Source organism: Ochotona princeps, chromosome 14 (assembly GCF_030435755.1).
Source record: "Ochotona princeps isolate mOchPri1 chromosome 14, mOchPri1.hap1, whole genome shotgun sequence".
Lineage (NCBI taxonomy): Eukaryota > Metazoa > Chordata > Mammalia > Lagomorpha > Ochotonidae > Ochotona > Ochotona princeps.
In genome coordinates this window covers 47,199,887-47,212,173 of record NC_080845.1, presented here as the reverse complement: position 1 = coordinate 47,212,173, position 12,287 = coordinate 47,199,887, and the positions used below count along the sequence as shown (strand labels likewise).

The following is a 12,287-nucleotide window of genomic DNA, read 5'->3' as shown; positions in this document are numbered from 1 at the left end:
ATTGTGATTCTCTCCAGCTCTTCTTTAAAGCCTTGTTCTATGATCTTGCAACGTTCCCTCTTCCATTTAGCAGTTTCTTCCCTTTTAACCTATAAAAATTCTTAACTTTGTCAAACTTAATAGATATCATTCCTTGGTTTCACCATGGCTCCATCTTTCCTCAACTCTCAGCCAATTTTCTTGACGAAATCATTAATTCTTGGCTTCTCATGTATGCTCCAGCCTAGAGCTAGTAGATCGAGACAAGTTTTTGACCTATTGGTGATCTCTGCAAAAATTAATAATAAACAATAGAAACAAACCCTAGAAACTGAAGATAAAAGTTACATGAAAGATACTCTAGTCTATGGAATATACTGACCCATGGGGAAAATCAGTGCTACCCAATATTTTATTCAGGACTGCTCTCACCCATGGGATGGGTAAAGACTTGGGTGTGGGATTCCATTCCAATGGTGGGACAGGTCTACAATCCTATATCCCCTTTGGCCCTCCTACCCACCCACACCATTTCCTATGCTTTACTATGCTCCTTGCCCTGTTTTAGAATAGATAAGTGATGATGTACTAGTTTTACAAAGTCATTCTCCCAGAAGGGTCACATTCAAAGTTATGGCTAGGATGTTCAACAGATCTTTCAAGAGCTGATTCCTTCATACTCTTATGCAGGATGAATGATCTTGGGGGCAATTCCTCAACCACTTTGTGCTTAGCTCTTCAACTACGATACGAGAATAAAACCATCTACAACCTCAGGCTTATCACTGTGGATTGAAAAAACATAGCTGCAAAATGTTTCAACAGAGGGTTCTCACAAAGATGGATACCTTTTCCTCTTCCATTCACTTCAGATTAAGAGTTGCCTAAACAGAATTCTCCTTTAACACATAGCTGACAGTTGCATCTCCAAACAAAGGGAAGTGAATTTGAATGGGGATGTGAGTAAATGTTAAAAAGAACTCAATAAACTTGGAATTGTAAATCAATAACTTAAATTAACAGGATTAAACTGATCTTGTCATGCGTTAACTTTAGAAGGAAATGCAGAATTAAGTATTTGGCTTCCTACAAGACTATGAAAACAGCCAAATTTGTATTTGTAAATTGAATTTAGAAAGATTTAGACATATGTTTGTTTGTTTTGAAAGACAGGGGGTCAGAGAGAGAAGGAGAGAGAGAAAATAAAGCAAAAGAGAGATTATATGCACTGTTTCACTCCCAGAATAGCTTCAAGAACCAGGGTTAGGCCAGGTCAAAGCCAGGAGGCAGAAATTCAATTCAAGTCTCCCATATGGTGGCAGAGACCCAACCATTACAGTCATGATTTCCTAGGCACATTAGCAGAAAACAGGATTGAAAACAAAGCAGGTGGGGCTCATACCTGTACTCCAACATGGGATGCCAGCACTATAAGAAGTGGCTTATAGCTGTTACAACACTGTCCCCTGAAGTTTTAATTTATAACTGACAAATAAGTCAGTTTATCTGTCTATCTGACCATGGCTTTTGATAGTTTGCAATGGTACCCACAGAAGTGTTTTAGTAGATTTTGTAGGAAAGTCTCTTCTACAACAGTAGTTGGAGGAGATAAAAGACACTAAGGCGTGCAGAACTAACATAGGACCATAAAGCAGGGATTATTCTACATCATTTTGTAGACCCAAGTAATAATTCATGCCCTACTCACATAGTGTATCCTATTTGCACAACTGCAAACCTTACTGGCATAGAAAAGAATAAAAGAATAAAAGGTTAAGACCTTAATTCACACAGTTCCATTCCAGAATTTTCAGGATTATGAAGTGGGTTTTTGTTACAGCCAAGTTCAATTATGTAGATTGGCCTAATTATCTTAGTCACTATTAGTCTAGTACGACTGTAACCTTTTATGATATATGCATGGGCAATACATTTAATATTCATGGTAATTAGTCTTTGTTATTCAAATATTCATCAAGCTTTCCCACTGGTACAGCAAGCCAGAGGGAAAGAAAGTTTCTGAAGGGAAATGAATATTAGGTCACTTCCAATTTCCCACTGATTCTTCTAAGTGTTAAATGACACATTGGTTGCTCTGAAGGAATCAGCCAAACTTCTTTATCCTAATTCTGCCTCAGAAAGGGTCCAGGTGGGGAACCATAATATGCAAAGAAAAAGACCATGAAATGTTCTAACCTAACTTTCAAGGTACAGAGGTCTCCCCACGAAAAAGTGTCCCCTGGAGTGAGAGGAAAGCCGTCGAGCTGCACTCCTCCATGTGGAGGAAGTCTCTGCAGGGAGAAGTGGACATTGTCCAGCACGGTGTCCATGTCCGAGACGAGGATGTGCTCTGTGCTGATGATGCGCTGACCTCCTTCAATCACTCTCAGCAGGTTGGTGAATACCTGCAAAGAAGAGAAACATTCAAAGACTCATTTCATGAGGCACCCCTTAAGATGGAACTCATTGAATTACCATAAAACTGCCAGTACACTATTCATGAGTCAACTAATTTCTTATGAATGGTGTAAGGGGATATATTAATGGCTGGATGTTTTTGGGTGAAAATATATTTTGTGAATCTAATGTCTCCAATCGTAAGCATTGATGTACACAAAGAAGCAAGGCAGATCTATAAACCTGCAACTATCTCCACCTTCTTAATCTCAGAGCCTATACAGCAGATTCAGCAAGCTGGTGACTGTAGTTCTAAATTAAGGAAATAATAAATTTCACCATCATGTACCTTTCCACTAGTATAGCCAAGGCTCTAAGATTACAGTAGCAAAACCTGCTATCTTTGTTTTTTTGCAAGGTATATTTTTTACAGCTACTTTAAAGAGTATCAGAGATTAATATGAGTTAATCTTCTATCAGCTGGTTCACTCTTGGGATACTCAGAACAGCCAGGGATGCACTAGGCCAAGGTCAAGAGTCAAAATTTTACTGCAGGCTTTCCACATAGGTAACAGGGCCCAAGTCTTTGGGCCATCACCTTCTGTTTCTCAGGCATATTAGCAGGAAGTAGGATTAGAAACGGAGAAGCCAACACTCAAACCAGCACTGTGCTATAGCACGCAGGCATCACAAGTGGTGTCCCAATCCACTGCACCATAATAGTCATCTCTGCTAATCTTGTTTATCAGTTTTCCCAGTTGGTAATCCTACTTAGACGTGAGAGTAGGGATACCCCATTCTAGGTGCTGATGGCTTGAGCTGAGTTCCTGAGTTCCTGCCCTTGTAAAAAAGATCCACTATTCTCTTGGGAACTGACTGCCCTACTCAAAGCAGCTGTCATGCCCTGGAAGAAGAATATTCCCTAAGGGAAAAAAATTGGTAAAGTGGAAATAACACCAAACCGCCAGAGGAAAGGGAATAGAGCTAGGAGGCACAGAATTCCTCAATACAGCTCCTGCCCGCTAGGGTGCAGTGCAGTCAAGGTTTCCTGGAAGCCAGGTCAATGGAAATTAGGAGTCCTTAGCTCAGACAGCTTCCTTCCATTCCTTAGTCAATTACCCTACGCAAAGAAAACAGAGACACAGTAGGCTTTGCTTTCTGCAGCCACCCTACCCTCCCTGGTTCTTCTCCTTCTAATTTTGCTAAACCTACATCTTCACAAAAGGAAGGAAGGAAGGATCACTTCTTTTTTTCTTTTTAAAAGACATATAGCTTTTTTTTAAGGAGTATTTATTTTTATTGGAAAGAGAGGAGGCACAGAGAGAAAGGCCTTCTATATGCTGGTTCACTCCCCCAGGTGGCTGCAACGGCTAAAGCTGAGCCAATCTGAAGTCAGGAGCCAAAAGCCTGGTCTCCCATATGTAAGCAGTGTCCCAAGGCCGTGGGCCATCCTCTACTGCTTTCCTAGGCAACAAGCAGGGAGCTAGATACGAAGTGGAGTAGCCAGGAGATGAAAGGGCACCCATATGGCATCCCAGTACATGCAAGCAAGGATTTAGCCATTGAGCCATTGTGCCAGGTCTGAATCTCTGTCTCTCTCTTTTACTTTTCTTTCTCTTTTTTCTTTCTTTCATCATCTTCTTCTTTTTTAAATATTTATTTATTCAAGACCCAGAGAGAAAGTGTTCCCATATGTGAATGACTCAACAAATGCCCACAAGCAAATGGCCCACTCAGCCATAAGCCATAGCTAGAAATCCAATCTAGGCCTTCCAGTGAATGGCAAGAGCTCAATCACTTGAGCCATCAGCACTGTTTTCCAGGGTCTGCTTTAGCAGGAAGTTAGAATCAGGAGCCAGGGAATCCTGATATTTTGATATAAGACAACAATGTATCCTTTTTTAAGATTTAGTTAATTTATTTTGACAGGCAGAATTAGAGAAAGAAAAAGACAGAGGGATCTTGTATCTACTGATTCACTCCCCAGATGACTGCGCCAGGTGGCCAGAAGCCTCTTTTTGTCTCCCACGTGGGTGCAGAGGCTAAGCACATGGGCCCCTTGCCGCTGCTTTCCCAGGTGCATTATCAGGGAGACAGATCTGAAGTGGAGCCACCAAGATGAGAACCAGGACACCAGGACCAGCAGAATCACAGGTAGCAGGACTCCACTCACTGCCTCATAGTGCCAGCCCCACAGACATCAATATTGCAAGCACTTAGCCAAAAATCTGTCCTACCACTCTTTAGAGAGGAGAGTTTATTTATTTATATTTCATTTTATGACACAGTTTCATAGGCTCTGGGATTTCCCCCAAATCCTCCCCCCATATTGAATTCCTCTATATTATTACAGTAGTACAGTTCCAAACCAGTCATGATTCCTTCATTGCAGGCATGGACCATATGGACAGTCCAGCATCCTATTGTCCAGATAAACTCAACAGTTTCATTGGGAGACCATACTTGGTCTGAGTAGAGCTGGCAGAATATCATCCTCTCTAATTTGATGCCACTACACAATTTCAACAACAGGAAGAAACATGGAAATTAACAACATCATGAAGTTAATTAACATGGTATTGAGTGACCAATATGTTAGAGAATGCAAGTTCTTAACCACATCCTGTTACTATTTCCTTGACATTCCAATTTTAGTATATACACAACCATCTGCTATAAACCTTAAAATGATTATAGGGTACTATTCAGCTGTATCATGTCTATTTTCATTTTTATATTTAGCAGTTTATAGTATTCAAGCATGATTTTTACTGAGCTTTGCGGATTTTAGGGTAGTCCAAACAGACTTATAACTCTAAACAGCCATATGTTAATGATTGGGGAACAGAACAATTTTAGGAGGGATGTGTAAAGAAATCTTCAATACCTTAGTGAGGAATAACTGATCTTTGTGTCCTACCTAGTAAGGTATATGACAGTCCAAGCTGACTTTTTCCTGTTTGTTCTAAGCTTTCCTTATTGGCCTCTGTCTATCTGATCTAATTTTGGGGGGCTCCAGAGCGACCCTGATGGTCATTGCAAAAGAGGATGGGGAGCCAAAATTGGAACTAAGTAAGGACCAGAGAAAGCTCCTCTCCTGAGTCCTGAAGGAAGTTTACTGTTCTTATGTTTCTGAGGACTGCTCAGGGCTCCTGGCTGTTGTTCCGATGACATTAGATCCTGTGAGGAAGGATCTGGGCTTCTTCCATCCCATGTGGGAGTTCCGATAGGGAATGGATGACCTCAGAGCTTTTGGCCTACAAGGGCAGTCCAATTCCCTGTGATCTCCTTGGCAGTTGGGATATAGTCCTTGGTACCCATACTGATAGTCCTTGGTGAGGTACCGGGAGTGTCTGGGGTTAGGATACAAGTCTTCTCCTGTCCTCCTGTTCCACTCTGGGGTCCCAAGAGGAGAATGAATCTTAGCACTGAAGTTCCTACTTGGCAATTCCATTTTCCTGAGTCTTATCACATGAATATTATAAGATGGAAATATTTCCTAGGAAGACAATTTGCTCCTTTAGATGATTTCTTAAAATATATATTTGAGGGAAACATTGAATGGAACCAAAGCAGAAAGCTAATTTGTTCCCACTCTTAATTACTGACTTTTTAGTTTCTGACTAAAACCAGGGCTCAGGTTAATGTAACATCACATCCGCCTTCCAGCTATCACATAGCCCAGTGTCCAAGCATCTCGCACAGCAGGGATTCCCTTCTACAGCTGGTTTCACTGAAGCTAGTCATTTAACTTATTCCCTTAGAATTCATAATTTTTGGGGGGATTATTTATCATATATATACACATACATATATATATAAGTGTGTGTGTGTGTGTGTGTGTGTGTGTGTAATCCTCAGAGCTACTAGATCTACTTCCAACATTTCTCCTTCACCTCTGAGTTTCCTCCTCAGCACTGGGTCATCATTCACCGCTTTCTCAGGCACATTTGCAAGGATCTGGACCAGAAACAACTAGCTGCAACTAGAACTGGCACGCACAGTGAATGCCAGCATCACACATGGAGTGCAGCTTAGTCCTCTATACAACGCCACCAATCCCCACTTCTTTCTTAGGGGTGAGATATACGTAGGCTCTGTTCCTCTCTCATTTGTAAGAAACTGGAAATGTTCCTCTGTCTTTCTGTTTTTAAGGGGGGCGGGTAAAATGAGCCCAGTAATGGCCTCAGACGTGAAGGAGAACAAGAAGCAGCAGAGCAGCCTCTGTATGAATGCCAGGCTCACAGAGAAGATGCAGGTGGCTTTGCCTTTGTAGTTTGCTTGTAATGAAAGATGCAGGTCCTTTAAAACTGACATAAACATTGGGCAGTGGACAGGGTAGGATGAGAGGTTCCATCTGAATTCATTTCAGAAAATTAAAGAGCTTCTTTAGATTGCAAAGTGGCACAGTTACCCTGTGGTGAGAGCAAATAAGCCCTTCTGGTTGCTAAGAGACCCAGGACTTAATCCCCTTCCCCTGATCAACACGTGAAACTCAGCAGAAGGAAAAGCAAATGAATGACATTTTGATAAAACACTGAAAATAATGTCAAACTCAGCAACCAGAAAAATCTCACATTGTGGGTGAATAAGCCCATGGGAGATAAAGAACGCCCCTCTTCTTACTTCCCCCACTTGAGTACAGCTGGAAAAAATTTTTTTAAATGATCTTTCCTATCTTTTCCTCACAGCAAACATGGTGCATACCTCAGGAACTTGATTGTCCACTGGGAGAATAGTAATGTTAAAGCAGATCCCATGCACAGTGCTGCCATGTTGGTTACTGATGGAAAATGTGAACTGGACGTGTCTTACATGAGGGCCTATATCCTGCAGAGGAGGCATGTAGGCCACTTTCAGATGGTTCACAGCATGCTGCAAAGTAAATTGAGATGGGTTTGTGGGTGCGGATCAACAAAGCTCAGACACCTTCAGGGACCTATGGACAAGGAAATCATGCTGACATCATACATCACAAGCATCACCTTCCTCAACCTAGAGTCCCCGCATGCATATTTCATAAGTCATAAGTTACACACATCAGAAATGAAAAAGACAAAGACATTAAGTAAATGTGTCAAGTGTATAAAGCTGCCAACTCTGTAAAGGCAGACTGGCATTGTGCTGCGGCCAATTCAGGCATCTCATATTGAAATTTTGGATCAAGCACCAACTGCTCCACTTTCAATACAGCTTCTTGCCAATACATGCCCCAAGAAGGTAGCAGTTGATGGCCCAAGTGCATAGGCCTCTGGCACTCACAGGGAAGACCTGTGTGGAGTTCTTTGCTCATGGCTTTGGCCTGGACTTAACCTGGGTGTTTCAGCTATTTGGAAAGTGAATCAGGATTTGGAAGACCTCCCTGCCTCTGGCACAATGCTTTTCATGTAAGTAAATAATCTTAAAAGCAAAAAGAATAGTATTTATTACATGGGATTGACATGTTCAACTAAAATCTGTACCTGTAGGGAAACTAGACATAATCACTCCGAACTATACAGCTATCTAAGCTTTCATCATTATTGTGGCCTCCCTTGGGGACTTCATAATGGAGTCCCCATGAGTAGGCAGAGGATTGGTGCAGAATTTTAGAAGGTAATAAATGTTATGAATTGAACTGTGTTTCCATAAAAGATAAGCCAAAGGCCTAAACTTCAGTGCTTCAGAATATGACTTCATATAGACATAGGGTCATCACTGATGTGATTATTTAAGATGCGATCACACTGAAGCAGCTATTTCCAATACAGCCAAACCTCATAACAGGGGGACAGAGACATGTAGGGAGAAGATGTCAAGTAATGACAGAGGCAGAGATAGGAGTGACATATCTACAGCGAGGGCCTGCCAAAGATTGCTGGCCAGCCGTAAGAAGCTGGATCAACAAAGAATTCCAGGACAGGATTTCAGAATGCACAGACTCTGCCAGCACCTTGAATTCAGAACTTCAGCTTCCCCTTCCAGGAGACAACAATCTGTTATTTTAAACAATCAGGTTGTGGTACTTTGTTATGGCAGCCCTAGAAAACTAATGCAGAAGGCTATTGAGGGAAATAAATTTGGCTGAATAAAAACATATGCACCTGATCCCCAAATTAGGGTCTGGTCACTGGGAAAACCATGAAAAAGACTATATTGAATTCTAACAAGATTTTGTTATCATAAGCAATTTAAGCAAGCACTTTTAAATAGATGTCATATGCTTAATAGAAATGTCCACACAGAGAATAAAGACATTAATCACTTATGGCAGGCATCAAAGGCCACTGTTCTCATGTGCAGCACCAGTCTTCTCAGAGGACACACTGACATCTCCAGGTGTATCAACATTTTTGTGTATCTTCATACCTGAGTGAATGACTTCAGTCCAAGGGCACTAGGATTTTTGATTAGTTTTGGTATGCTGTCCACCATGAATAATTTCCCAGCATCTAAATATCTATGAACAAATACAGGGCAATGCATTAGCTAATGCTCTGTGTCAAAAGAGTCAAATACCCCATATCAAAAACATACATCTGTGGAAAGAAATCACATATTTCATATTCACAGTCTTGTCTTAAGTTGGGTAGGAAGTATGCTCTAACTTTTTTTTTAACTTAAAGAAAAACATTGAAGATCTGAAAAACCATTCCCAAAAGATATTTTTTTCAGAAGACTGAATTGCCCAATGCCTTGTAGCCACTGTGTTAAAACATGCATCAGACACTAATACAAAATCCATGAAATAAGTCACCATTCTTCAACAATTTGAACAAAGACTAATTTGTTTAGGCAACAGCATGACCTATATCACTAATGTCACTATCATGACTACAAAAAAGTATATGCAGAACCTTTTGAGTTAGCCTCACATAAAGGAAACTGTTATTTTCATTCCAAGAATGTTCCATTATCCTACACATGACCAAGAACTTCCACTTTTCTTGACTGTGATCAAAGATTATGATAATTTCCTAAAGTCATCTAACAATAGTGTTACAGAGAGCTCAAATAAAATTTACTAAAAAAATAAGTTCTATTTTTAGGAAAGGGAGATTAAAACTTGAAGCCTCACTGTGCTGAAGATACCACAGGTTGCAGGCACTTATTAGTTAACCCATATTTTGAAGGGAGGTTTGAGATAGTAGTTAATGTTGAACTGAGCATGTTTATGTTTGACCAACAAAGCAGTTGACATAGAATTACATGATAACAGTTTTTAGTCTCTAATCCTAGAACTAAGAACCCCAAGGGTGACTTCTCAAAAATACCTGTGGCTCCTTGACTGGGATGATACTCTGCTGGCTCTGTCTTCAGACCAGAGAGGGTATACCTAAGAAGCCGTTGAACTTGACTGGACAATAAGATGCTGGACTCTATGTTTGGTATACGCTTGCAATGGGGGAATCTCAACTGAACTTGAGCTGTGGTTATGCAACTAGGTGGAGGAATCCACCATGGTGGGAGGGTTTGGGGAGGGGTGGGGAGAACCCAAGTATCTATGTAATTGTGTCACATAATACAATGTAATTACTGAAGTTAAATAATAAATAATTAAAAAAAAATACCTGTGGCTTAAGGAGTAAAATGGAGGCATGGTAACTGTGTAGAATAGCTCCCCATCATGTGATTCTGGATCTATGAAGTGTAGATGCTTCTTAGTTATATAGGCAACCTCTGTCTCCTTGACAACCAAATGCCGGGACACACCAGGAGCCTCTTCTGGAAGCTGGTCATCCACTGGAGTGATGTGGATTGTCACCACCTGGAATGAGAATATCTATTCCATTAATGTGACACAGCAAGAAAGTGCCACAAAGGCCCTAGTCACCTAGACACAGATAATGTAATGTTCTAAGGCTGTCATAATATATTTTTGCTAAAATGATTCAAGAACTATGAAGTCAGAATTGGAATACTTCTTACTCATTTAATATTTCATTTAAAGAATTTAGTTATCACAATTATAGTTTACCAGTGGTGAATGCCACAGAATGGCTACATAAAACACTAAATATGTTTCTGATTTTTTAAATCCCCTTGCCATTAACAAACTATGCCTTCCTTAATACTTCCTTATACTCAGTCATCATTTTAAAAAATGCTAGTTGGACATTCCTGCACTGTATCAGAGTGCCTAGAATTTACTCCCACTTCCCTCTTTTATGCTGATGCAGAGCCTGGAAAGCAGACACAGGGCTACAAGTGATCGGGATCCTGCCACCAATGGGATGAGTCCTCTGCTTCCAATTTCAGCTCCCCAACCATTGCAGGCATTTGGGGAGTGAACCAGAAGAGAAAGTGATCTCATAATTATCTATATTTGTATGCCTTTCTGATATTCAAACAAATAAATTTTGTATTTAAAAAATGAGCCTTAAAAAAAGAAATTTGGCACCAAAAAGTTGAGTAATTTATTTAAAGCCAAACAGCTGCTGGTATGTAAACGGTATGCTCTGTACCCTATGTACCGTCAAATTCCATGTGATTTTTACACTGCCATAGTCCTGCTGTCATGGAACCTTCAGTCTAGCAGAGACCAATATTGACAGATGTCTTTGTTCATTCATGCTGTTATAGCAAAATAGCTGAGAGTAGGCAATCTCTAAACAAATAAAATAAAATCATTCCTAATAGTTCTAAAGGCTGGAAGCCCAAGGACAAGTTCCCAGCAAGCGGTATGAGAGTTTCTCTCTGCTCCCAAGATGGTGACTTGTTGCTGCATCTAGGGGAGGGTACAGATGCTATGTCCTCACACTAGAGAAGGTCAAAGGGTAAACTGACCACTCACACCCTTTTATAAGGCACTCATTCGTTCCTGAAGGACAGCACTCCTAGCCTGACAATCTCCTAAAAGCCCTATACCCAATATTGTTGTATTGGGGATCAAGGCTTATATAGAGCCTTAATCGATTTTAAAGTCAGAGTTAGAGAGAGAGAAAGGGGGAGGGAGTGGGATGGAAAGAGAGAAGTAAAGATGGAGGGGGAAAGAGAGAGGGGGAAAGGGAAGCAGATTGAGATCTTTTCAATGCTGGTTCACTCTCAAGATAGCTACTTTAGCTAGCACTGGGCCAAACCAATGCCAAAAACTTCATCCAGGTCTCCCACAGGCATGGTAGGGCCCAAACACTTGGACCACCTTGCTAAGTTTTGCCAGGCCATTAACAAAAGAACTGGATGGAAAGAGAAACACCCAGGATATGAACTGGGACCCATATGAGATGCCTATGCCACAGGTGATGGCTTTAGCTCCCTAAACCACAACATGGCTCCTCCACCTGTATCTTAGTTGCCAGGCCAAATGCTTACCCTGTATCAACTTAGTCATTTTAAGTTTAACTTACACTAGCAACCTCATTACAATCCCACTCTAAACACCTACATTGTAATGACACTAACAACCTCATTACAATCCCACTCTAAATACCTACAATGTTCTCTCATATCTAGGAAAAATGATGCTGAAAATTTATATGGAAACACAAGAAACCCAAAATAGCTGAAGCAATCTTAAACAATAAAAACAAAGCTGGAAGCATCACAATTCCGTATTTCACAGCATATTGCCAGGCAATTATCATCAAAACAGCCTGATACTGGCACAAAAATAGACACGACGATCAGTGGAACAGAATAGAAATCCAGAAATTAACCCACAAATCTACAACCAATTAATTTTTGACAAGCAAACTGAAATCAATCCAGAGAGAAAGGACAGTCTCTTCAACAAATGGTGCTGGGAACACTGGATTTACATGTGCAGAAGTATGAAGGCCTCTACCTTACAGCTTATGCAAAAATCAACTGAAAATGGATCAACGATCAACATCTATGGTCTGATACCATCAGATTGCTATAGGAAAACATCAGGGAAACCTTGTTAGACATAGATGCAGATAAACACTCCTGAGAAAAGATCCTAGAAACAG

The 12,287-nt window shown here is 40.7% G+C and overlaps 1 protein-coding gene across 1 annotated transcript in view; it reads right to left on the bottom strand.

The window, feature by feature from the left end:
- FREM1 (FRAS1 related extracellular matrix 1) overlaps nucleotides 1–12,287 on the bottom strand; it is a 144,229-nt gene that overhangs the window by 89,924 nt on the left and 42,018 nt on the right. The window contains exons 11-14 of the mRNA XM_058672677.1: nucleotides 9,927–10,123; nucleotides 8,725–8,815; nucleotides 7,084–7,251; nucleotides 2,176–2,384 (exon numbers count right to left, since the gene is read on the bottom strand). Of these exons, the coding sequence (XP_058528660.1) occupies nucleotides 2,176–2,384; nucleotides 7,084–7,251; nucleotides 8,725–8,815; nucleotides 9,927–10,123 (665 nt within the window). The remainder of the gene's footprint in view (nucleotides 1–2,175; nucleotides 2,385–7,083; nucleotides 7,252–8,724; nucleotides 8,816–9,926; nucleotides 10,124–12,287) is intronic.